Source organism: Cheilinus undulatus, linkage group 5 (genome assembly GCF_018320785.1).
Source record: "Cheilinus undulatus linkage group 5, ASM1832078v1, whole genome shotgun sequence".
Lineage (NCBI taxonomy): Eukaryota > Metazoa > Chordata > Actinopteri > Labriformes > Labridae > Cheilinus > Cheilinus undulatus.
The window spans coordinates 32,777,548-32,803,653 of NC_054869.1; the positions used below are offsets into that span (position 1 = coordinate 32,777,548).

Below are 26,106 nucleotides of genomic sequence, written 5' to 3' on the forward strand. Positions count from 1 at the left end.
CTAAAAATCATGAGAAATATGCATAGACTATTATTTCTTGAAAGAATAATCAACAGAGTCATCAAGACTCTGAGGTCCCTGTTATAACTTACAGCTTCCATAGAAAACACAAACCTTATCTGCCATCATCTGGAGGAAGACATCGAACACCTTATCACCAACACAAATTATGCACTGCATCATGCCTGCAAAGAAAAAAAAGGGGTAAAGGAATACTAATAACATAACAAGACGACTGTAATAACTGAAAATGATGGGCAGATATCAAATCCATACCAGATTTGTCTTTCTGGATAGCTTTATCTTCAAAGTATCGAAACATGACCTGGAATCTGTCAGGATCATTCGATCGAAGCATTCTGTAAGAGGATAACAGCGAAATGAGATTATAATTCAGCACCACATGAAATAAAAATAATCCAGACAAGTACATTTCAAGGAGCTGACCTCATGTATTCTAGTCTGTAGACTGAGAGCAGGTATGTGGACATGGCAAAGTCCAGCTTGTTAATGAGGGCAGATCCTTCAGGAGGAGGGTCCAAGAGGTTACTGATGGTGAGCCGCAGCTCACTCAACTCAGCCTGGAAGACAAATGTAGGCAATTTATAGATTAGTAATGGTGTTTCCGTTTTCAAAATATTATGACAAACCATCTAAAACAATGTACCGGTGTGACTGTGTCATTTTTCAGGGCTGAGTTGTACTGTAGTTCAGAACGAAGAGGTTCTCCACTGGGGAAGGTGAGAAGGGGAGACTTGGTGGCGATCTCACAAACACCTTCATACCACTCCTCTGGCCAGAGTCCTGAGAGGACAGCAAGTTTATTCAGACATGCAGGGGGACAATGATCGTAGATGCTGGCATATTCTAGACATAATTGTTCATTTTCTCTCTTTAAAGTTAAAGTGTAGCTTTAGTTGACAGAAACACGAAACATTTTAGACCAGTCATACTACTAACTAAAACTAAACATAGATTCTTCTGAGTTTTTAGCTCCTTATTATCTTGTCTTTGTCATAGAAAAAGATAATTCGTTGAAAGTCTTATATATTTTGTTGAAAAAACTTAACACTGGAGAGGAAAATCTGAATTTTTAATGAATTATTAAGAGATTTGATTAATCATTCCTGTGTTTTACCGTTATACCTGGCTTAACAGTAATACCAAAATTCCAACCACCTTTACATTTTTCCCTTAATGAGGCCTTCACATACAAATTAAACATTTCTATATTCCCCTTTCATGTGAATAAGATCTTACTAATTAGTCAAGGTACAGTATTCATTGTATAGTATCGCCTTGATGAGACTTTACTTGTGATATCCTGGGAAAACATGGCTGAGAAATAGGATATATTATTGTCAAATTTAACTAGTGGACAGTGATTTGTCACACGTTTTATTTTGGGAAAACAATCGGTCACCAATAAGAAAAAAAAAACAATACACACAAAATGTATATTTAATTGGGACACATGATAATGGATTATTGCCAATAACCAATATGCCAACACTTATAAATTAATATAAGCTGATATTGATATCAATATCTAAATGTTGTTTCAACCTAAAACTCCAGTCTTTAGAACACATAATTTAAAGTTTGAGGATGAACAAATTTACAGATTTCTGTCCTTGAAATACACTTAGAAGTTTAAAAGCAAGCTGACATGATCAAACAAATTTACCTTATTGGATAGATATTTGTATCTCTCATATGTGTATCAAACAAAAAACTCAATAGATATCTGCATTTTGATTAATTTTCAGCTTATAATCTCACTAGGAGGCTTCCATGTTTTGGTCTGCACTGGTAGTGTGACGTCATTTGGCCAGAGCGCTCCTCGATTGTGCCTTCAGACTGGCAGCGTGTTTTGCTGCTTGCAGCTGTGTTTGCTCCAGCACACACAGTCACAGCATTCATGCCAGGTGCAAGTTTGCTGCGTGTTGGCTTTCTCTCCCTGCTGTCAAAGCCCTGTCATTCTTCCTAAGATTTAGCTCAATAAACCTCCACACAAGTGACTTTATTCATTGTACAGTGGAACCGTGCCAGGAGCTTTTCAAAATAAAAGCATTATCTACAGGCGAAGGGAGTTTCTTCAAAGAAATGCTAAAGCATTATTATCCATCCATTTAGGTGAATTTGTCTAATCATGCAAGGTTCTTTTTAAGGAATGATGATGATGGATAAAGAAAAAGACTTCAGCTGAAAAAGGTTTGTTTTTCCAGCTTAAAACTCCACATACTTATTTGTCTGTACAGCCAGAATTTACAGTGATATCGATATCATGCTACATCCCCAATATTTAACATTTATTGATTTACTAGTTTTTTGTTACCTGATCCTTCCACAGCAAAACCCATGACCACAGAGTACAACCAGAAATCCCTGAACAGCTTCTGGAGACGTGGCTTGGCCTCTTTGATTGGTGGAAGCCTCCTGGTCAACTGAGAATTCAAAACAATGGGCACATGAAGCAGGTTAAAAATAGAGAGTCCATAACTCTGCATTACACTAAATATTTCATTCTGTTCAAAGGATTTTAAAGAGGTGGAAACACATTTGCTTTATAAATGCTGACAGTCTTGAGTCTTTCCTGATCTATTCTCACTGGATAAAATAAGGAAATATAAATAATAAAAATGAAGATCTGTAAAATATCTTTCACCAGATAACTAGGCCTGTTAAAGTTTACTAATCCTCAATCTTCTAAAAAAAACAAGCTGAATTGTGAAGAGTTAATGATTTGAGTCAGACACTGCCCCGTTCGTTCTATTTGATCTGGTCTATTTGTTCAGGAGGTGCTCACATCAAAGTTCAGTTTTGTACTCAATTCTTTGCTTTTAGCCCTACAAACAGCAACAGCTCAGCACTTCCTACAGCACACATTTCAGGTAAGACATTCTACATCGCCTGCCTTAAAGAAAATATACATAGAAACTTTTTCCCCAGTGAGAGCAAAGATTTATTTTATGGGATTAAAGGAATCAAAATTAATTTAATTAACCTAAATATCAACGCGGGTCATTTTATTTAAATGTTTTTATCAACCATGACAATCATTCAGATTTTAAATTAATCAGGACTAATATCGATATCTTCGCCTCTGCCTTCAGTATGTGGGTCACCATCATCATCTCTGTGGCCTGTCTGCTGGTCAGTCCGTCTCTAGCTGGGATCAAAGACCTCGCCTCTCATTTCACTGACCCTCAGCCAGACCCTCGAGGCCTTGAAGAGGGGGTTGTGGATTTAGAGGCCATCCCCTTGGAGTTCCACAAAGAAAACACGATCACCAATGACCTTGTGTTTGATGGCTTTGAGGAGGATGATTATCTTGATTTTGATAAGATCTTGGCAGCAGGCAATGATGACTACATGTGAGTGTTAGTTTGTCACTTCTGTGTCAAAACAAAATGCTGATAAAAGAAGTAAGAAGGTTAACCACCTTGTTTGTAGAAGGCTTAACAGAGGTTACTATTCTGACTTGCTTGATGATAAATTTATATTTTTCAGTGAAGGGGATGAGATAGACGACATTGCAACACCAGCTCCTGACATCGACATCTTCGCTGAACCATCAGACCCAAAGATCCGACGTGCTAGGCTCTTACGCTTGTTCAATGGTCGTTCTCGTCTCCAGCGTATTAACATTGTCAACGCTAATTTTGGTTTCAACCTCTATCGAAGTCTTCGAAATGACGTCAACCAGACTGACAACATCCTGCTGGCACCTGCTGGGATCTCCATCGCTATGGGGATGATGTCTTTAGGCGCAGGATCGGAAACTCATGATCAGATCTACAAAGCTCTGGGATTTGCCGAGTTTGTCAACGCCAGCCATCACTATGACAACACCACAGTACACAAGCTGTTCAGGAAGCTGACCCACCGGCTCTTCAGGAGGAACTTTGGCTACACACTGCGCTCTGTGAATGATGTCTACGTGAAGAGAAATGTCTCAGTGAAGGATACTTTCCGTGCAACGACAAAGGCGTTTTATTTCGCAGAGCCACAGTCAGTGGATTTCGGGGATCCAGCATTCCTCAACAAAGCAAACCGTCGCATCCTGAAGCTGACCAAAGGACTGATCAAGGAACCGCTAAGGAGTGTCGATCCAAACATGGTGTTGATGTTGCTCAACTACCTGTACTTCAAAGGTGAGTGAAACACTGTCCTTCACCGACTATGAAATGATGTAGAGGTACAATTACAGAACATCTTTTTTCTACCTTATCTGACTCTTAACCTTTTTTTGTTTGTATAAACAGGAACATGGGAACAAAAGTTCCCCAAAGACATGACTCACTATCGGAACTTCAGAGTTAATGAAAAGACAACTGTCCGTGTGCCAATGATGACCAACAAGGGGAACTATCTCGCAGCGGCTGACCATGAACTGGAGTGTGACATCCTGCAGGTAGGCGGCCAACACTGATATGAGACTTTAACCTTGCATCTGCAGAGTGGCTGCAATTTTTTACAATAACACCCCAACAAACTTAGCAAGAGAAGATTAAGTTGAGCTGGACAATAATTATGACTTCCTTTTTCAGCTTCCATACACAGGAAACATCAGCATGCTTATTGCTATGCCGAGGAAGATGGCTGACATGAGGAAACTTGAACAGGAGATCTCTTCTACTGTTGTCAACAAATGGCTCAAGAATATGACTAACAGGTCAACACAATCTTACATCCAGGGGTGGAAAGTAACTTTTAACATTTACTCAAATTACTGTAACTGAGTAGTTTTTTTTGGCACTTGTACTTTTTTGAGTTCCGTAAATTTTAAAATCAGAACTTTTTTTCTTATGTTCTAACTAGAGCAACTGTACTTTTACTTGAGTACAATACCTCTGAACTCTTCAACTTCTGTTGACAACACAGTAGCACACAGCGAGAGAATGATTTCACATTACATCCCAAACAGCTGTTGTATACATCAAAAACATCAAATGTAAGACACATTTGCACCATGGGTTAAGTTATCCACTGAGTTGGGGTTCACACATGTGATTTTTGGGGCTTTTCAAGGACATATAATGCATATTCTTCATCAGTATGCATTGCCTTGCTATGAGGTTGACTGTCTGCTTTGTCCTTTACAGAGGCCACAGATTTTCCAAGAGTTACTGCAGCTCTGTCTTGTTGTAAAATATTTAACACTTTCAAATGTTTAACTATATCTAATGTGGACCAATAGACACTTCTAAAGTTTTTAATTTAATTCTATTTAAGTTTAATTAGCACCGGCAATATTGCTGTGTATTTTACTTTAAAATAGAGGTGTGACTTTACCTGAACAACCTGGCTGAAGATCTATTCTCTTGTTGTTCTTGACCATAAGGAAAGATCATAGACCATTTTACTCCTCAGAAGCTACCCAGTACCCTTACTTAAAGTAAACTTTAAATGAAGTACTTTTTACTTTCTTGAGTAGATATATAGACCAGTATTTTTACTTAGACTTAAGCAAATTTAACTAGAGTAACTGTACTTTTACTTGAGTACAAGAGTTGTGTATCTTTCCAACTATAGTTACATTAATATCATTATGATAAAAACAGTTCTGTGCATTATTACAAGCAAAACTTTTAAGTGGGAGCTCCTCAAGGGAAACCATTTATTTCACATCTCTGAAGATATTTCTCCACATTCTGGAGGAGGCTTTAAAGCTGAAAATCACAAAACTTTTCTCTGGCTCCCCTCAGGACTCGAGAGGTGGTGCTGCCTCGGTTTAAACTGGAGCAAAACTATGACTTGATTCCAAATTTGAAAGAGATGGGACTCACTGACTTGTTCCAAGAGAGTGCAGATTTCTCTGGGATGACTTCTGAAAAGGTTGCCATGAACTATGTGAGTAAGACTGAACTGGTCATGAGGGGTTGTTCAGACACTATGTAGTTTTTTAATCCTTAACAACTAAAAAGCCCTCTGTTTTCACCTGCAGCTGAAGCACCAGGGAACCATCACTGTGAATGAAGAGGGTACAGAAGCTGCTGCTTTGACCCAGGTGGGCTTCATGCCCCTCTCCTCTCAGATCCGCTTCACTGTGGACCACCCCTTCCTCTTCCTGATCTATGAGCACCGCACTGACTGCCTTGTGTTCATGGGTCGGGTGGCCAATCCCTCACAGAGCTAAACCTGACCAAAAAAAGCCCTCCTTAACAGCTAAGCTTTCATTAATAATCACATGCTAAAGTGTAAATTCCAAACAAAATATCTGTGATTTAAACCCGTGGTATTTGTTTTTTAAAAGCTGGAGACTTCTAGAAGTAAAAGATGTAAATGTAACACCAAGTAATAAGGATATACCTGTATGTAGAGTCCTACTGAACATTTAAACTTCTATTTGTTTACCAATGTGGTTTGAGTCTTTTGGGGGAGGCAAAAAAAGTTGTAGCTTCATCATGGAAAAAGTTTTCAAATAAATACCATTTGAAAGTTAACAGTGATTTAAATAATTCTATGTTTAAACTGTTCTTGAAAATCCATGCTCTAGGATTTTTATTCAGCAGTAAACTGTTGACATGGATGTTTGTACTGCAGCTATTAATTATTAACTAAAAATATTTGTTGATAAAGTTAAACTCTAACTACTAAAGCACTCAAAATCTCATAGGGATAATTCAACAGAGGGTAATATTACAACACAAATTCTTGTTTTAAATGATTGTAGATAATCTCAATATTTCTGTAGTTAATGCAGACATTACATACTCACCACAGCAATCACTGGAATGAGGACTCCAAGATTTCCTGCACTACTTGATGCCTACAAGAGATAAAGAGCCATTACTAATCTAACAACAAGCTGTTATGAATTTCCTGTTGTGTTTCTATGTTCATGTATTAAAGCACGTACTTTCAGCGCTGGTCCCTTGTCCGAGGCCCTTTCACTGGCTCGCTTTCCTTCCAGGCCCAGCTGCACAAACAGCTCTAAGAGGTTTACCATCAGTTCGTCCACCAGTTGCTCCCCCTGCAGGTTTGCAGCAATGTTGGCTAGAGCATTTATCACAGCCAGGGAGCAGTGCCTAAGTGAGAGTTATATGAAGGTAAACTTCATTATCATGGGAAAAGTAGCCATTTATTACAAGAAGAGGAGATAAATTAGTTGAAATATTGATCAAGCATTTAAATTCACCCAATTTCACAGTAAAACAGGGTAAAGTTAAAGGTATTGATGCATGTCTACTAAGGACTTCAGGAATTTTGCCACCATTTTTTTCAGACACCAGCGACCCACTGAAGACTGCTCCACGACCCACTTTGGGTCCCAACCCACCAGTTGAGAACCTCTGTTTTAAAGGACAGTGTTAAAAGTACGTAGGATTTGAAAGAAAAAAATGGGTTATTTTTGCCCAAAAGCTGATGAGAGCAAAAGAAAGACAGCACTGTCTAAACTGCACAACTACAAGAGTACCACTTTAGTACAGAAACACCAGCAACATATTAGTGCAGTTTAGACAGTGTGCATGAGTTTATTTGCAATTTTGTAAATGAAAAACAAACTAAAAAAACATCCTAATATTAGGTGCTTAAGACCCCTGTTTTGTAGTAAATAGGTACTGATTTTGTTTGATTTTTGCCAGTATGATTTATTAGTTTAAAACTCAAATGACAAGCCTACTAGGAGTGACTTGTGCTTCAGTTAAAAGCAGATGCTGACCTATAGCCGTGATCTCTGTAGTCTTTGGTTGCTGAATAGACCACGGAGCTGGCCTTCACACTGATCTGCTGGAACAGGTTCCACACCTCCTGATAGATGTATTGCTATAAGACAGCAAACAGACAGACAAACAAGTAAGAAAGCACCAACACTGCAGGCAAAAGTTGACTGAATCTGATTTTTCTGACTCAGACGTAATTTGTTGAAGACAGTGTGAACAGTACAAGCCATGCTGAAGTTTGATCTTTTCAAATCAGATTTGGGCCTTGTGGGAATCCATTGAAAACATGGAGTGGTCTGATACAGGCCACATTTTAAAAAGCAGCATAAACTGACAAAAAAACAAGACCAAAAAAATCAGAATTGAGCATTTAGGCTTTAAGTGTAAGTGCAGACAAACACATCAATTAGTCAAGATGAAAACAAAAGTGTTTTCTATATAAATAACTATATTTGCTGGCCTAATTTATTCTCATTCAACACCCACATGCTCAAAATCTTCTTCTTATCAGGAATAATGTGCAAATTTGCAAGCACTGTGCCAGAACCTGGGGAGCATTATGTAAGTAATTTGTGTCATCTGTAGAGTCAGATCCTCTTCCAGTCTGTCATTAATTGAAGCCTGTTGTTTTCTGGATGTACTGTATGTCAGAAACCCCCCATTAGCTCCATTGGGCTGAATGTTGAAACCTCTTCTTAATCCACTCTGCACTGGGCCTGTAAACATCTGACAACAGGCCTCTAATAACAGGGTGTCAGTCCTCTGGTTAAAAAGGGTAACATTAATTTTCTTTAAACAAGTGCAGAAAATAAATTCTGTCTTATGTAATACTATACACATGAAGATTTTTTAACACTTCCAACAGATGCCTTGCTGGTTTGACTCTGTTATAAAATTCCCTTAAAATAGTAAAACATTTAAAAATAAACCAGAAAAATGCTCTTGGAATAAGAACCCACATTTCCTGTAATGACCATGCAGCCAAGCTGATCGATGATGAGAACGTCGAGTTGTGAAGGAGGCTGGCAGAACTTCTGTTGGAGGATTTGCAGGATGTGCTCCATCACTTTAGGAGTGTCTCTCAGAGCCACTGCAATGTGGCCCAAAGCTCGAATGGTGTGATCTGGGATCAGATGGGCATCTCTGGCAGGGGGACAAATGTTATTTTTAGACAAGTGTTCATCAGTGTCCAGGAGTTAAAAATATCCAGGACAGATATAATAAAATAATATGATTTTTATTGACGAATAATTTTCAAAGAATAAACTCTTCTTACTTGTCATTCTCCTGTGAAATGTAGAGACGGTTGGACAGACTGGCCAGAAAGGCTTCCACTATCACTTGATCCATGGTTAGACCAGCTTTAAGACATCTAAAAATACACAACATGGGCAATTAAAGTTTGAAAAAAATGTATAAAATAATATTTTGAAAACACAAACTGTGGCAAATGTTGGTGTCTGACCTGCATATGTTGTCGATGGAGATGTCTCTGAGCTGCTCGTACATGGACGGCTGATCTTTCCTGTTTGGCAGGACATTGAAGGTGGACTGAGAGTGCTCATTGGTAACATTTATTCTAATTTCTCCTGTGCCTGTTAAAAAGAGAGAATAGGGCAAACAAAACAAAAAACAGGCAGCTTTTAAATTTTAATTTCAAACATTGAATAAGTTTGAATCTAGTGCTAAATCCAAATAGCATGTAATTTTCTGTTACCCTTCAAAATATCAGTAATTTGATAATAGAGCAGTACACTACTGAGAGCAACAGAAAAATCAGTAACCTCAACTGCCCTTCCAATTGCCTGTACTCTTAGCTCCTCATCAATAAAAACCCAGAACAGATCAATAGTAAATGAGAGCCTCTGTGTGACAATGACACTGTTAATGATGAGTTTCTGTCACAGTGTCATCAACTGAAACACTCTTGTCTGGTTTACTTAAAGCTCTTACTATTAGAGATGTACTTTAGATCAGAAGAATCCTGTTGAATGAATTTTGGAATTATATTACTTTTTATGGTAAAATATCTTTTTTAGTTGGTCCAGTGTCACATATTTGTAGTAATCTTCAAACCTTTTGCTTCGAGTTTTTACAACTTTAGGAGCTATTAATGACAACAATCGGGGAACAAAAATGCTAACACTTTAGCCATGTTTCCATCAGGGGGGTCCGGTTTGATTCAGCACGGTTTGGTATGGTTTGGTACGCTAAACCCCAAAGTAGTTTGCGTTTCCACAGACACCCGTGCCCTCACTTGGTGGGCGGGCTGTAAAGGTGATGAATGTGAAGTCACATGCAGCACGAGTCTGCTGGTCCAGCTGCAGAGTTATAGAAAGGCTGAGTGACAGAAATCATTAGGGAACAGGCAGTACACCGCTTTATTTCAGCTGAAAGTGCTTTTTTAAAAAAACCCTACATTTTAATGATGTTAATCGCTGTCAGTACAGCTCCTCAGCTGATGGAATACGTGTACAGAGATGGTTTGGCTCATGATGCTACATTAATATGTAAATATATCTAGTCTAGAACAGTTTATATGACAAAGTATGAAAGTTTAGAGCTGTACTGTGAGAATTCGCAGCATTAAGATCAAGTTATTAAGTCAGAAATCTGGGGTGCGCTGATCTTGTTGTAAAATAGTCTGCAGCCTGAAGTTTTAAAAACACATTCAACAACCACAGAGCGATGTTTTCACAAGTTACCTAATGTAAGAAGTAGATTAATAACTAGTTACAGAAGAGAACGAACTGTTCTGAGGCTTCGTATTCACAAAACTTAAGCATTAATTTAGTTTCTCATCCATCGCGAATGGATCAGGCTGATGTGAGCCTTTGGGCTCTGCTTTGTGTTCTTAAAATCAGGTCCAGATAAACGTCAGGAAACTTGATTTGTGGCCAGATATCAATATCCATAGACTAGGAAACAGTTTGGATCTCCGCCGAGTCCAAATATTTCCCATTTAGGCAGACATTAGTCCGTTTTTCTCCCGTTTTCCCCGGCTTCTCACAGCGCAGACTTCCGTGTTTTGAAGCCCAGAGGCGAGCAGCCCCTGTTGTTGTGTGTGTGTAGCTCCACCTTTTTGGTATGGATAGGTAAGATTGGCACCCCAACGGAAGGGTGCCAAAAAGTGGGACGGTACGGGTCAGTTTTTGGGGACCCTTTCCAACTCTTGCTCTATGGAAACGCAAAAAAATGCGTGCCGTTCCACACTGAACTGAGCTGGACTGCTTGGTGGAAACGACCTATTAGTGAAAACTGTCTGCAACTTAAATAAGATCAAATGTTTTTGAAGTAATCTGAAGAAAAGCATATTTTTGAACTGAACGTTATATTAGAGAGCTTTTGTAGGCAAATTGATGTGTGTTTTAGTTTTTCTTTGTTCAGTGTTGGATTTACAGTAATAAAATCCTTACTTTTCTGTATGAAAAGTCTTCTGGAAGCCATTAAGCCTTGGTATGACTGACTCTGCATTTGATTACTCTGGCTCATTATTTGTCCTTGCTTTTAATTTGGTTACATAACACATAAATATTGATGTCACAGTGTGTATATGTGTTTGTGTGGTGTGCAGTATGAATGTGGGTTTATCACTTAATTATGTGTGTTATCTTGAGTGAAATCTCTAACTGTGTAAAAGCAATTTGGGACTAGCCCAAGAGCTAAAAACCTCATAAAAGAGGAAACAAGTACCTGAGCTATACTGGCTGTGATACTTGTAGAGTTTTATAAGCACAGGGGAAGGAACCACCAGGAAATCTCTGAGCGAGGTTGTAGCAGAGTGAGCGACTACTGGAAACCTCTCACACAGACGACCCAGGCCCTGAAAGAGGGGAAAATTCATTATTCAGTTAGCTTAAAACCCAGATAAGCATTGATTCAGCCCACTGAATCACCAGCAAACTCAGTGGTTAATTACTTAAAGTTAATGGCATTCCTATTTTCCATATTTTAATGACTTGAATAATATTTACAAGTAAATACATTTATTCTTTTGATTTTGTATTACAGTATTATACCTGTAAGCAACAGATGAGTAGAGGCATGTGAGCAATGATGACTTTACTTGATGTTTTTGACTGCAGCTTCTCTGATAGCTTTGTGCAAAGATTTTCTGCTCCTGAAAATTAAAAAAGGAAGCAAAGAGGAAATAAGAAAACAAAATAACACATGCAGAGCTGCAGTATGATAATGACAAACACAGTGCTCTGCTCACGCTCTGCTACAGTTGATTACCTTGCTCATCTTTGACGGCCCACACCATGAGGTCCACGCAGGCAGCGTTGGCTTGGCAACGGAGCTTGAGGGGGCTCTGTTCCCCCGGCAACCCCCCAGTATCATGGAGTACCCGCTGCAGCTCTGACTGACTGCTGCTAAATTGTTCCAGGACAAAGTCATGCACCTCCCGTACGAACCCCTGCTGCAAGGCTGACAAAGATTAAAAAATAGGACCACTTTTGTCTTTTCATTGGTAAGGAGATACAAAAACAGCAAGAGGAGAACGAACAGAAAATAAATGTTTGTGATGCTTTACCTTTCATGTAGTAAAGTGTGTCACGCAGCATTTTGAAAACACACACATAGAGAGGGTCACTGAAGGTTTTGTAACAGGGGTTGATTCCAGGATTGGACTTAAAAAAAGGAAAAATGGAAGAGAAAACAAAGGTAATTTTACTGATATTGGTATTAATCCAACATCCACTTTACACTTTTAGAACACAGATGGTGGTTACATGGTTACCTCTGTAACTTCTGTCATTGTGGCATCCAGCGTTTTCAAAAAGGGGTCAGAAACAAACCTCTTCACCTGTAAATGAACACATAACCTTTAGTAAATGTGCATCATAGAGGGTGTGGAATATCCCAGCTTGAATGCTGTGAAATGGTTGGTGTACTTCTGTACCATGTTAAGGAGTTGTCGGAGCAATTCAACCGGCACCGCCACCTCGTTTTCTCCTGCTCCCAAGAATAGAGGAGACACAGAGAAACTGGAGCTGACTGTAGAGAAATAGTAGTCAGGGTCTACTGCACTGCTGTCTGGTAGGTAGGCACCTGAAATGATGGAGGAAAAAATAAGCATTCAAACCACTTAACATCATATGACTAGCTCCACTCAGTGTAATCTGCATTACTGAACAACAAGAGGATAATGGTTTCTTGTTTCACTCCACTTTAGCCTACTTAAATTAATATCCATTGCAAAATTAATATCTGTCTTGTAATGGTTGTCTTCCTGTTGGTTATCCATGCTGAATTATGACATCAGTCAAATAACACCTTGTGATTCTTACACCAAAAACTAATTATTAAGGTTTATGATGCTTCACAGAGCTGAAATGACTTTTCATATCAAAAATGACTCACTCAGAGATGAGAACAGACTATTATTTAGAATAATGATGTATCAAACAGACTACTGGAGTTGATTCATGTGGTAAGAGTATTGTGCAACAATAATAATTTATCTAACTGTGTTGAGCCATAAGTCAGTAGAAAAAGTTTTGTTCTTCAGATAAATGAAGTTAACTTTGTTGTTTGTTATAGGGTAAGAATACTTTAACTGTTGTGTCAGATATAAACACAAAGACTTCAAAATCACACGTTAATTGCAGCTTTATGATGAGAATACTCTGCCATAACAGGGTATCTGCATAAATGAAGACCATTTGACCCTAAAAATGTATAAGTTCGGTTACATTGAGAGCTGGTAAATGCCATTCAAGTACCTTGTTGTTTTTATTTAGGGTTTACTACACAGTTTAAAAAAATCAAATTAAAGACTTTTCAGACCTGAATTAAGATAAGTTAATACCACTTTTGCACAGTAAACTGACAAAAATGATAGGCATAAGACTTTTTGGTACATCAGATCAGAATGGAATTTTCTGATTTAATGAACTGTTTATGAAATGTCAAACGTAATAGGGCAAAATCTTGTGAGTCATTAAAATCCACATTTGACGATTTCTGGCACATTTAATGCCTCTATCATATAAATATACAGAGTATTGATATCCATCAGAACACATTTTAGTGCTGAGCTGATTCTAAACAGTTTAACTTTTAGAAAGCAGAATAATACTTTTTGTCAGGAAAGACCTGTTAAAATAAGGGTGGGCTACAAGAATTTTTTCAAGTGGGCAACCTGGTAGCCCAGATGTTAGAGAACTGGACCATTTTTTTACAACAGCACAGTGTATTTATTAGTGAGGAGTCTGGGGTCTGGGATCCTCATGGAGAATATTCATGCAACAATTTGTGGGGGAGGATGACTCAAATTGTTTAAAGGTGCAGTGTGTAATATTTAGCCTATTAGCATTTAGCAAAACAAGCTTGGTTAAAATGAAACATAACATTTATAAGTAGACTGATCTAAATTAGTGTTGACATCTGATAACACATTTTTTAAATTTATGCTTTAAATTAACTCAGAATAAGCCTTTTATTCATACATAGGGAGGGTCCCCTCCAAGGACGCTGCCATCTTGGATTTTTGCATTTTGCCTGTTTCCATGGCACCATAGAAGGAACCAAATAACAGTTAAGCATGTATTGATTTTTAAACTTCACTGGTTCCCACAGTTATCACCAGAGAAATGAGCACCACACTCCAGAATTGACTGTTAGATGTTGATCGTCCCATTTTTACACACTGTACCTTTAAGGTTGGCTAGAAAACAAGGATTGGATAAAGACATGTCTTACTTGAAGTACCTGCTAAAATTCAAGACCTCTCAGTGGTAAAAATCTGACTTTTAAAGATTTTTTTTATGGCCTTAAATTTCAAATGTGCAATTTAATACTATTCAAGACTTTTCAAGGATCTACAGGAACCCTGTTAGTACTGCTTATGAATGACAATGATTACAAGGGCTGGGCAAAAAATAAAAATTTCCCAGTTATCACAATATGTGCATTTGTAACAAACACGTTGCAAAACCTGGGTTTATCCCAATTAATTAGAAAAATGGTAGGTTCAGTGGAAATGCTTTCTTAATCAACATATGCAAGTTTTACAGACTGAGTTAGGACCTGCAGGTAAAATGACCAATCTGCCACTTCCTCTAGACAAAATCACATGAAACTAACGGCTAACTGATGCCAATCTAGCTGTGAAAAAACTGCTCTGTGAGTCAGTTTGTCTTCAGGAGAAACAAGTTACAAGAACTGTTATTTAGCAAAACTTAAAGAACAACAGGAAGACAAAGAAACTGTGTGTTAAAGCTAATTATCACTTTGCAATATGTGTTTATCCCACTTCATAGCATGGATTGCAATACTGAACAACATTACTGCACATTGCATGTTTTTCTCATGTTGTGCAGGCCTCATGACAAGATAGGATGGTTTGACTGAATTCTGATTAACATTACCAACACAGTTTCATCAAAGTAGCTTATGCATTTTACAGTTTTACCTTCAAAATAATGTGGGCCAGGGGCTGTAGGAGAGCAGGGTGAGTGGCCTCCTGGATCTGTAAACACCTAAAAGACAACAAAAACAAAGCATTTTCCTCAACCACCCATGAAACAAAAACAAAAAGTCAAAGTGTCTTCATGGCTTTTAGTAAGGTAAAATCACAAAACACATAGGAGTGATATATCTCTTTTTCTTCTTCTAAATGTCCAGAACACAAACCAACGGTATTTCAACAGGCTGTTTTACATTATGAACACACCGGTATGGAAGCATCCAGGTTGGTGCCTGTGGATCTGCGCAGAGTGTCACTTTGGCACACTGTGAGAAGTGAGGATGGCAGGATAGAACGAAAGTCATTGAAGGACCGGCGTCTCACTCCCTCGGTTTCCTCTGTGACACAACGAGCCGGAGGGGAATCTTTAGGGAACAATTTGGACAGTAGGGCTTCTTCCGTGTTGCTGTAACGGCCAAATGCTCGAGTCATGCCCAGCAAAGTGGGCACCAGATACCTGCACAGGTAGACTAGAGACAAGAAAGTATCTGTGAGGTCTTTTGGGGGACTTGTGATATTAATTTTGTTGTTTTAGGCCTTTTTTGTGTACCTTTATCATGATTATCAGGTGTTTGGCACATGTCCTGTAATGCCTGCAAGACCTCCATTATAGCATTCATGATCTAGAGGGGAAGAAGTAGAAACATTATTTTAGCAAATAAGGTCATTGCACCCATTACAAAGACTAATATACCATCCTTCCTTTTTTATCTGACCTCTTCTCGTGAGTCTGGGTCCCTCTGAGCAACATCTGACAGAAGAGTTACCAGACAGAAGCTGAAGTTTTCTGCAACCGGGAGAAATTCTGAAGAGCAGAAAGCAACACATTCTTACAGTTAAAAGTCACTTATTGAAGCGTGTGGACTGCTTTACTATTCCAGTTTCTTCTGATTATATCACGGAAGCCTGGGCGAGGGATGGCAGAAATATCTAGAATAGTCAGGGAAGAAACTTTTTCACAGGTTCACCATTTTTCTATCAGTATACATTTTAAGGTAATCCAGTTCAAGGTAATGATGCTTCTTGAGCACATCTTTTCTGGTGCCGTGTAAACATCAATCTCTGATTTTTTCTTAAAGGCCTGTTCCAGAGATTTTTGGCCCAGTCCCATCTTGGCCATCTTTGATGCGCTGTAGAGACTTTAAAGCTGATGTAGGATATGCAAATAGCTCCGTAATTGGGATCAATGGTTGTTAAAAAACATATCCTCTTCACTGGGAAGTCAACCTCACTACCCTGCTTCTTGGACTGCCTCAAGGACAAAATGCCTGTCATACATTTGGAAAGCCTGCATCTACATAAAACTAACACAAAGGGCAGATCTGACAGATTTTGTGGTATACTCTAAGCACAGTATTATTGACTTAAACCCATAGAGACCCCACCTGCTTGGCTACAGGCAGTGTTTAACTTAGAAGTTTTAGGCAGCACACAATAGTCATCCCACCTGACACTTCTGATGTTACTACTGTGACAACACTGCTGAAATTCTTGTTATGTAACCTAACAAACTGGCAGCCATGTTTTTGTTATTGTTCCTTTTCTTTTTCTACTTATTCTTCTTGTTTTCCTTTGTTTCTCTGTGTATTCATTTGCAAATTCTAAAACTGAATACTTTAAATTAAAAACAAAAAAGCCACTTAAATAAGAAAAAGATGGCAATTAAAAATCACAACAGTAAAAGAGTAATGCCATATCTGGCTTATGTAATTTTTCCCTTGACAAGTTGAAATCAATGTCTCTTCACATTTTGCAAAAGTTAACAATATTGTTTTCACGTGTCTTGAAATCAACTGAAAATCAATAAAAATGATCAAAAACATTAGAGCAGGTAAACAAAGGCCATTGTAAAACAAATGAGGACAATAAGAGGATTGTTCTTACCCTTTCCTTTCTTCCCAGAGCTCTCTTCGATCCATTGGACCCGTGGTAGCCCTCGCAATAGGCTCAACAAGTAGGAAACAAGTGTGTCTTTGTGCTGCCAGGGTAAAACAAAGTGTTACACCACAGACAAATACACTTGTTGGCACAGAAAACCAGTTTGTTTGCATAAAAGTGATAATGACTGAATTTATTTTGTTCATCCTGACACAAAATTGGATTTAGTTTAAAGACATTAAGTTAAAAATTTCTTTAACACCAGATGTGAAGCTATGATCTCTAATTAGATGACTGCGTGTGTGGAGCTTTCCACACTCCAAGGCAGGCAGAGCGTAAAGGCCTGCATGGTCAGCTGCATGTCTAATCAACGGTTTAATCAGATTATGAGAATAAGCTTATCATGGTGATATAGCCTTTAAAGAGCCTGGGAGCAATAGCGGACAAAATGAAATATCACTAGTTATTTCTTAATGTATAATTCCACTGTTTACCAAGTCTTTTGCTGAGTTTGAAGCTTAAATCCATAGCATAATCCTGCCTAAATGTTCTTTTTCTTTTCCCTCAAAGAGATAATGAAGTGTGACCACCATGTTGAAAAATCTCAACAGAGCTGGACATTTACCAGCCACCACCCACCTGTAGGCCTGATTCCACCAGAAACACAGCCAGGGCAATGACAGCATCTCTGCGACGTACATCCAGAGTGAACACACCGCGGACTTCTACTGGACACATGCATTGTAGCTTTTGGACCTGAAAAAACAGAACGAGCTTATTGTGATGGCAACTTAAAAAAATAAAGAAATACATATTAAAAATTTGCTGGCTTTTCATTGTTGTAAATGACATTTCTGAGAGTGATTACATGTTCCAGTATTGAGTTTTTACTTACCTGGAGACCAACCAGGAAAATAAAGACATTTAACTTCAGTTTTGCACATTAATAATAACAACATGTTTAAATACTTTTCTAGTATAGACAGTCATAGATATTCTAATATCTGTCTGATTATTCTACTTGACTGTGAGATTCCTAGGGCTCAACAATTTGGGGAAAATACTATTGTGATTACTTTTTCCAACACTGCGATTGTGATTTAATAAGTGATAATTTTTCAAGTTCCTCATCTTTTGTATTTTTCAACCAAAAGTAATAAATCATTCTCCAGTGTAACCATAATTTAAGACATTAAACTAGGGCCAAAAATTTTTGAGGAAAAAACATCAAATTGTGATTATTTTCTCTCACATTCTAGTTTGAAATAAATTGCTGTCTTACAGAGAGGGATCATTCTTGTGCCTTTCTCATTTAGACCAAGAATACCATACAAAAATAAGGAAAGGAGTTACATTTCTGCTACAAAAGAAAGTATCAAACTGGTATTTGGACTCAGATTTCAGGTTAATATTGCACCTTCTGTGGTTTGAAAATTGTCTATCATTGTCTATCATTAAATATGATAGTAAAAGTGTGCAAAAGTATGAAAGACAACATGTGGATTTTTTCAGTGGTACGATTATTTCCAGTATCAGATATATCTTTACTAAATGCAACTGTATTTCAATGTATTCAACAAAATTACCGAATTATACACACATAAAGGTTAAATAATCTTTTCAGCAGGTTGTAGCATACTGTGAACCCGTTTATGTCGTCTTTCTCTCTTGCTCTTCACCCTGCAAACCTGTTTGACTGCAGTGCTGATCAAGCCTGACTACTCTGCCTGCCTGTGTGATGCAGTAACAGGCACCAAAAGCGGCGACGCCACTTACTTCAGCATTGGACTCCTCTTTTTAAATTACAGGTAAAATACTGGATAAACCACCAGACATCCGCTATTAACACGTACAAACGTGCTAAAACCTGTCAAATTTTACATGCCAACGTCACAAATCAAAATAAACCACCTTCTGTGCGGAAGCGAAGCTACACCCTGAACAAAACTGTTGCTTGGCGTTTTAAACGTCAGCGAATTAAAAAAGAAAAAAATCAGATGGACCTGTATGTTTTATACTTCCTCACCTTTTCGACTGGTGCGGGACGGTGTGCAGCTAAAGAGCGGGCCAGTGACAGGACTGTGTTGAAGTAAAATCCTCTCGTACCACCTCCCATTCCAGACATGTTTACCTCTACATCTATGAGGCGAAATTCAGCGAGGAGAGGAAACAGGCAAACAGCGGCAGCTGGCGCTGGCGAAGCCGCAGTACGGCAACGCAGAAGGGACAATCATAGTAACTATGGCTTACGAGTTACGTCGGTGAAAAATTTCTTTGAACAAGAGTACTGTTAAAGCCACATTAGCTGATAAGAAAATGACCCTTAGACACCTGGCTTCCTGTAAAAGTGCCTTCCTTTTTCACGTTGAACATGTTTTGATGTATGCGCATTTTTTGCGCAGGACTAGCTATGGGGATAGAACGCGATGGCGTCACCGAACGTGACAGGAAATGTTATGTTGCTAATTTTCAGCCGATAAAGGCACAACAACTTCCACTGCTCCGACGGTCAAAGGTTTGTTCCTTGAATTGGTTTTACCCATGATCTTCACTGATTCAATGCACTTATCACCCATTTTAAGAGTAAGCGAGTCGGCTTTGGCCAGCCTCGCATTTCTTGGCTTACGTGCGTGGTTTAGTGGTTGTAACTGTCTCTTGAGTAACGTCAGCTAGCGGCTGGGCAGCTAACCAACACCCCTTAGCCCAACTTGAAACCATATGAAGGCCTTTTTTTATTTTGTTAACTTTCCTCCAATATTATCAAGAGGTTTTTCCATCATGTTGTGAATATAAATCAATTTGACATAGTTTCATCGTCGGTCAAAACTTGTTTGATAGTGTGAAAGTTGTTGTTAGCTTCAACTAAAAACAAGGCTAACGTTAGCATTCTCTTTAAGTTAGGATGCCATTTGTCGAGTCATCATGTTCTTTCCTAATTCCCAATATTATTTATTATATTGACACCTCTAAGAATGTTTTGTGGAATTCCCACATATTTTCTTATCTGCTCACTGAGTTGTCCGAAAGAAAATGGTTTGATTCCTTGTGTCTGGAACTGCAACTAATCAAAATTTGAATGTGAAAGTTCATTAAGACCCTAGATATAAAAACCTTACAAACATGAAGATCATGAGAGGGGTTTTTAGAGCTTTGGAGTGTCTTGAAAACTTGAATTCATATTCTGTTGTCAAAAATCTATGTCTTCCGCACAGATGGCCTACCCTAAGTCCCACAACCCATTTGCCGACGATGATGATGATGAAGATTTCAAACCCAAAAATAGGGGATTCAATGATGAATATGATGACAGTGGGTTGAGTGAAGCAGAGAGGAGGCAGCGGTACCTCCAGCAGGAAATGATGCGTACAGCTCAGTCTGCTGTGGACAGCAGTAACCGCTCCCTTGGCCTAATTTATGAGTCAGAGAAGATTGGTGCAGAAACCGGAGAGGTATGTCAGCATAGCCTGCGTATCTTGCCACACAGATTTTCTTGTCTCTCAGAAAGTAAAAATTAATAAAAAAAAAAAAACACTTGCAGTTCTCAATAATCACCTCTCAATGTCTCTCACCTCCTTTTCCCTCTGTAGGAGCTGATACGTCAGGGGCAAGTCCTGAAAAGAACAGAAAAGATGTTGGACAACATGGACGAGGACCTTAAGACTAGCCAGAAGCACATTAACAGCATCAAAAGTGTGTGGGGTGGCCTTGTCAATTACTTCAAGGGGAAACCAGAGACCAAGCCTCCACCTGAGGAGCCTAAGGTCTACCAGGGGGACGATAGGTATGATTTCCTTCTTCATTCTCAAAAATGTAATTTTTTTAATGACTCAAGAGGCCAGAGGGTAGAAGCTTTCCCATTCATTGCTCAACTGATGTGAAAATGATCTTGAAGCCAGGTTTGGCTGGGCGCTAAATGTGTATTTTATTATCCCTCCTTTCCAGTGATGGCAGCAAAGGCATGATGTTGTCTATTGGCTAATCTGTATGTCTGCCTGCCTGCCTCCCTAAATTTCAATGGAATTCCTTAAGGATATATTTCCACATTTGGCTCAAAGATTAATTTGAACCTATAGATATGTTGATTTCTTTTCAGCTGCAATATTCAAGAACATTTTTTTCCATAACAAACAAATTCAAATGCATTAGTGATAATTCACGAAATCCTTGAGGCAGGGGTTAGATTCTGATGATCAAAGGTCAGTGTTACCATTACCACTTGTTCCTTCAGTTCTTGGGTGAATGATGTGTCCAGATATATACAAACAAGCGGTTGATTGCATCTGGTTTAGAGTAGTTTTGTCACACATTTGAGAAAATCACTGCCACAATCATAAGTGCACACAGTGTCCTCTCACTCTGTTACAATTTCTCTGTAACCTTGTGAAAAAGATTGACTCTGGTAAGTCATTTCATTCACTTGAACAAGATGGGGGTTAAATAAATAACCGATGTACTGTACAATCATCACACTTACTCTCTTAATGCACTGTTTTGGGCAGTTACTCTCTTACTCATGTGTCATAAAAACAAAAGCCCAAGACTGAGATTTAGTAGAGGCTTTTTGATATTTTCAGGTCTAAGTTACGATACACAACACTAAACAGGCCTCCACATCACTAAGTTAGAGTTCATATTTGACAACACAACTGTTCTAATTATTATTCGAAAATAGTGTTTCAGTCACATTTCTTTAAAAAATGTATGCCTTCCTATATACAGCTTCTTGTCATTAACCCTCCTTCATTCATCTTACATGCTGATTTAACTGTCTTATAGACTACAAAGTGCCTTGTCCAGCAGCAGAGAGTATGAAGATAAGTACCAAGCCAGCCATCCAAACCTAAGGCATTTAAATACAGGAGGTAAGATATTACAAACCCAGCTTGACATAACCACACTTAAAACTGGCTGCCTTCATTATTCTGTTCTATGTTCAAGGATTTGGAGCTTCTGCATCGATAGATGACAGCTCATCTCTGCAGAATGGATACCCTCAAAACAGACACCTAAAGGAGGCACACCAGACCCTGGACAAAAACTTAGGTAAAAAATTTCTGTTTTAATCTGCTGCCTCATACCTTGTTATGATTTTAGAAAAAAGTTAAACCACATTCAACAGAAAATTAATCAGTTGATGTTCCACAAGGTTTTTGTACTTTTCTTGTCATTTCACATCTTTTTCAGTCATTTATTGTCACTATTCCAACTTGTTTGAAGTATGTCACTGGTATACAATTTTGAAATGATTTCAGATTAGTTAAATACATCAAAAAACAAGGAAATTTCTCTGTTTCAACATTTGACATGTCATCTTTGTGCTATTTCAATCAAATATGAAGTTCAAGTGTTATGGAAATCTTTGCAACTTGCTTTCATTTAAATTTGGGAATTTTTTTTTCAGAAATGTTCATATCATCCCAAGAAAAGCACACGGAGAAATTGAAGGAAATGTGTTTATGTGTGAACAGTTATTATCTTAAAACAACATTGTGTTTCTACATTTTTGTAAATACAGTCCCCTCTAAAAGTATTGGAATGGTGAGGCAAATTCATTTATTTTTGCTGTACACTAAAAACTTTTGGGTTTGACATCAACAGATGAATATGAGACAAAAGATAAACATTTTATTTCGAGGTATTTACAACAGGATTTGATACACAACTTAGAAGATAGCACCTTTTGTTTGAACTCACCCATTTTTCATGTGAGCTAAAGTATTAGAATGTGTGACTGATAGGTGCGTTTTGTTGCCTAGGTGTGTCCTATTAGATTGATTATTCAAACAATAAATAGTGCTGAATGTCTACACTCAGTTTCAGATTTGGGTTTTGCCTGTACAGACTGCATTGATAGTTAGAGGTGTAACCAACATGAAAACCAGAGAGCTGTCTATGGGTGAAAAACAAGCAATTGTGAAGCTGAGAGAAGATTGAAAATTGATTAGAGCCATTGCACAGACATTGGGCATTGCCAGTACAACTGTTAGGAAAGTCCTGAAAAAGAAAGAAGCCACTGATGCACTCAGTAACAGCCCTAAAACAGGTAGACCAAGGAAAACAGCATCAGTGGACAACAGAAACATTGTGCGAGCTGTAAAGAAAGACCCTAAAACAACTGTTGGTGACATCAGCAACAACCTCCAGAGGGTGGGAGTGAAGGTATCACCATCTACTGTTCACAGAAGACTTCATGGACAAAGGTATAGAGGCTACACCAGAAGGTGCAAACTACTCATTAGCAAGAAGAACAGGAAGGCCAGGCTGGAATTTGCCAAAATTACAAAGACCACCCTCAAAAACTCTGGGCTTAAGTTTTATGGACTGATGAGACAAGGATGAACCTTTACCAAAGTGATGGAAAGACTAAAGTTTGGAGAAAGAAAGGATCTGCTCATGATCCCAAACACAAGCTCATCTGTGAAACACAGTGGAGGTAATGTCATGGCTTTGGCTTGCATGTCTTCTTCTGGGACGGGCTCATTAATCTTCATTGATGATGAAACACATGATGGCAGCAACAAAATGAACTCAGAAGTCTACAGTAACATTTGTCTGTCAATTTAATGAAAGATGCAACCAAACTGATTGTGGGATCCTTCATCATGTAGCAAGATGATGACCCAAAACACACTGCCTAAACAACAAAGGAGTTCATCAGAGGCATGAAGTGGAAGGTTTTAGACTGGCCAAGTCAATCTCCAGACCTAAACCCTATAGAGCATGCATTTTATCTGCTAAAGAGGAGGCTGAAGAGAGCAACCCCGAAAACAAACAACAACTGAAAGAGGCTGCAGAGAAGCCTGGAAAAGCATCACAAAAGAAGAATGCCAAAGTTTTGTGATATCAGTGGGTCACAGGTTTGTTGCAGTTATTGCAAGCAAAGGATTTGCAACAAAATATTACGTCTTATTTACTTTTATCTGTTTCAAGTCTCTCTGTTCCATGTCTTTAGCACACCTAAAAATTTGGTGTTCCGTTACAAATAAAGCTATCTCCTAAGTGGTGTATCAGATCCAGAAGTAAATACCTCAAATAAAAGCTGAAATGTTGATCTTTTGTCTCATATTCATCTTTTGAAACGCAAAAGTTTTTAGTGTACAGCAAAAAATAAATGAATTGGCCTCACTGTTCCAATACTTTGTGGAGAGGACTGTACATTTTTTCTAAACAAAAAAGAAAGTAAAAGAAAAATTGATTAGAATAGTTAATTTGGAGTAGTGTACTGTACATTCTGACCTAGGTTTTAAATGTTATGTTTTGATGGAAATAACTTTAAAACCTTAAGAACTGAAGTATGGACTGCCAATCCTCAATCTAAGAATGTTTCTTCTGAATCCTATAGATGAGATGTGCAGCGGCTTGAGTAGACTGAGGGAACTCGGACTTGGGCTCCAGTCTGAGATCGATGCACAGGACGACTCCATTGATGCTCTGCTGAATAGAGTGGACAAGATGGATAGCAAGATTCACAATACAAACCAACAGATTAAAAAACTCAAATGAAACAAACACTTGGACTCATTTCATAGGAACAGAAGACAGAAGCAGGTCGTCCCCTCTTTGATGTCCATCCTGGCCTGTGTTGAATAAACTATGTTTAAAACCATGTATCGCTAACAGACAAGCACGTTAACATGCTTAACTTCATCGTTTTCTCACAGAATGACTGGCAAGTCATTTTTACTTCATATTAAATCCATGTTTATTTAGTGAATCCTCCAGCCACATCAATATGTTACTTATGTTTAGAAGGGAAGACTCTATACCACGTGTGTAGTGATGTAAGGGACGGTTTCTGTAAAGATAAAATCTGTTGTATTTCCTCCGTCTTACCCCACTGCACCTCAGTCTGAATGTAGAATATCACCAAAGATTTACCATTAGTTACTAGTTCATCATAGTTTGTTCATCATTCAGGCTAATCAGAGAAATGACTCCACTGATTCACAAAGCAGATTGGTCTTAAATCACATTTCTTTGTGTGTATAATTCATATGTCAGTGTTAACTGGAATTACTGGCCCTGCCTTCACGTACAAACACCACACCTTGGATGTCCAGCTCAGCTCACTTTTGCCTTACATATTTTATATATTTGTATGTTCAATACAATAGCTTAGTCCTGTGCCATGATTCCCTCTCCACTGTTGAATTTCCTGTTAAGATGCTTCACTTTGTTTAAACAGTCAGTTCATTTGTTTGAAGTATGTCTATACTCATTCTTTGCTTTTATATGGAAGCCAGAAGTGGATATACATTTGTTCATTTCTTTTACTCCATTTTCCTGTGATCTTGTATTCTCAGTTTCTCTAGAAATTAACACATCGACTTGGAAAAAACAGTAAACTTATCCCAAGGTAACAAAATACATAAGTCAAAATGTCAAGAACACAGCTAAAACATACAACTACAGAAAAATGGAGTAAAATCAAACTTATGGCTGTTTGTTCGCCTTGGGCTTCCATAATTTCTGTAGCATTATATAAAAATGTTTATATTGAGAAATGTATGAGATATTACAAAATGTGATTAAGTGAGTTTATGTACAATGAAAAATGTGAACATGCTATCTGTGAATAAGAAATGAGTCTGATGAATACGCCTTTAATTATTACTGTATATCTCCCCGGGGGTACATTTATGTGTACATAAATCATTTGAAAGGTTTTGCAATTAAATTTATGTTACTCTGATAAAACTGTTAAAAAAAGAAAATAAAAAGATTTACGATTTATTCTTATCCAAAATACAAACCCAATAAAACATCTATAAGTGGAGTTTCAGGTGTCCTTGTTAAAGTGAAGCAGGAACCCAAAAGCACCACAAGGTGGTGCCATATTTTAGGAGTGGATGGACTACTGAAAGGTGATGCTTTCAATGGGCTCTATGCATGAACTGCTTCTGCATTTGGCATTAGACCGCTCCCACACTTCCAGTTGGGAGAAAAGAAAGGTGTATGATGGCAAAGTCGTTGCGGTTTACTCGCTGTTTGCATGAGTTACCTGAGCTGACTGTTAATGACGAGTTAAATTTGGCTGAAGATGTATCGTATCGTTGGGCGGAAGTTGTGAAGCGGCCTTATTTTCCA

The 26,106-nt window shown here is 38.3% G+C and overlaps 3 protein-coding genes across 4 annotated transcripts in view; 2 read left to right on the plus strand and 1 right to left on the minus strand.

Annotated features, from left to right (window-relative positions):
- The window catches only part of pi4kab (phosphatidylinositol 4-kinase, catalytic, alpha b), a 34,809-nt gene extending 15,610 nt beyond the window's left edge, over positions 1-19,199 (minus strand). For both annotated transcript variants that reach the window (XM_041786922.1, XM_041786921.1), the window contains exons 1-24: positions 19,046-19,199; positions 17,659-17,775; positions 17,026-17,119; positions 15,858-15,946; positions 15,692-15,764; positions 15,349-15,611; positions 15,088-15,154; positions 12,574-12,722; positions 12,412-12,477; positions 12,205-12,301; positions 11,907-12,098; positions 11,690-11,790; positions 11,364-11,493; positions 9,136-9,265; positions 8,947-9,042; positions 8,630-8,813; positions 7,670-7,773; positions 6,866-7,034; positions 6,725-6,775; positions 2,339-2,447; positions 668-804; positions 448-581; positions 277-359; positions 115-185 (exon numbers count right to left, since the gene is read on the minus strand). In XM_041786922.1, coding sequence (XP_041642856.1) covers positions 115-185; positions 277-359; positions 448-581; positions 668-804; positions 2,339-2,447; positions 6,725-6,775; positions 6,866-7,034; positions 7,670-7,773; positions 8,630-8,813; positions 8,947-9,042; positions 9,136-9,265; positions 11,364-11,493; positions 11,690-11,790; positions 11,907-12,098; positions 12,205-12,301; positions 12,412-12,477; positions 12,574-12,722; positions 15,088-15,154; positions 15,349-15,611; positions 15,692-15,764; positions 15,858-15,946; positions 17,026-17,119; positions 17,659-17,775; positions 19,046-19,144 — 2,805 coding nt within the window. In that variant the 5' untranslated portion in view covers positions 19,145-19,199. The remainder of the gene's footprint in view (positions 1-114; positions 186-276; positions 360-447; positions 582-667; positions 805-2,338; positions 2,448-6,724; positions 6,776-6,865; positions 7,035-7,669; positions 7,774-8,629; positions 8,814-8,946; positions 9,043-9,135; positions 9,266-11,363; positions 11,494-11,689; positions 11,791-11,906; positions 12,099-12,204; positions 12,302-12,411; positions 12,478-12,573; positions 12,723-15,087; positions 15,155-15,348; positions 15,612-15,691; positions 15,765-15,857; positions 15,947-17,025; positions 17,120-17,658; positions 17,776-19,045) is intronic.
- serpind1 (serpin peptidase inhibitor, clade D (heparin cofactor), member 1) lies at positions 2,757-6,876 on the plus strand. The gene is made up of 7 exons (XM_041786923.1): positions 2,757-2,894; positions 3,117-3,377; positions 3,514-4,157; positions 4,269-4,417; positions 4,554-4,678; positions 5,712-5,856; positions 5,951-6,876. Exons 2-7 carry the CDS (start codon positions 3,118-3,120, stop codon positions 6,140-6,142), a joined length of 1,515 nt encoding a protein of 504 aa, XP_041642857.1. The 5' UTR covers positions 2,757-2,894; position 3,117; the 3' UTR covers positions 6,143-6,876.
- A 230-nt stretch (positions 19,200-19,429) lies between the features above and the next one.
- snap29 (synaptosome associated protein 29) lies at positions 19,430-25,795 on the plus strand. Its single transcript, XM_041788532.1, has 6 exons — positions 19,430-19,534; positions 20,232-20,468; positions 20,607-20,800; positions 21,796-21,881; positions 21,958-22,062; positions 24,362-25,795. The coding sequence occupies exons 1-6, from the start codon at positions 19,430-19,432 to the stop codon at positions 24,520-24,522; spliced, it is 888 nt and encodes a 295-aa protein (XP_041644466.1). The 3' UTR covers positions 24,523-25,795.
- Positions 25,796-26,106: the final 311 nt, after the last annotated feature.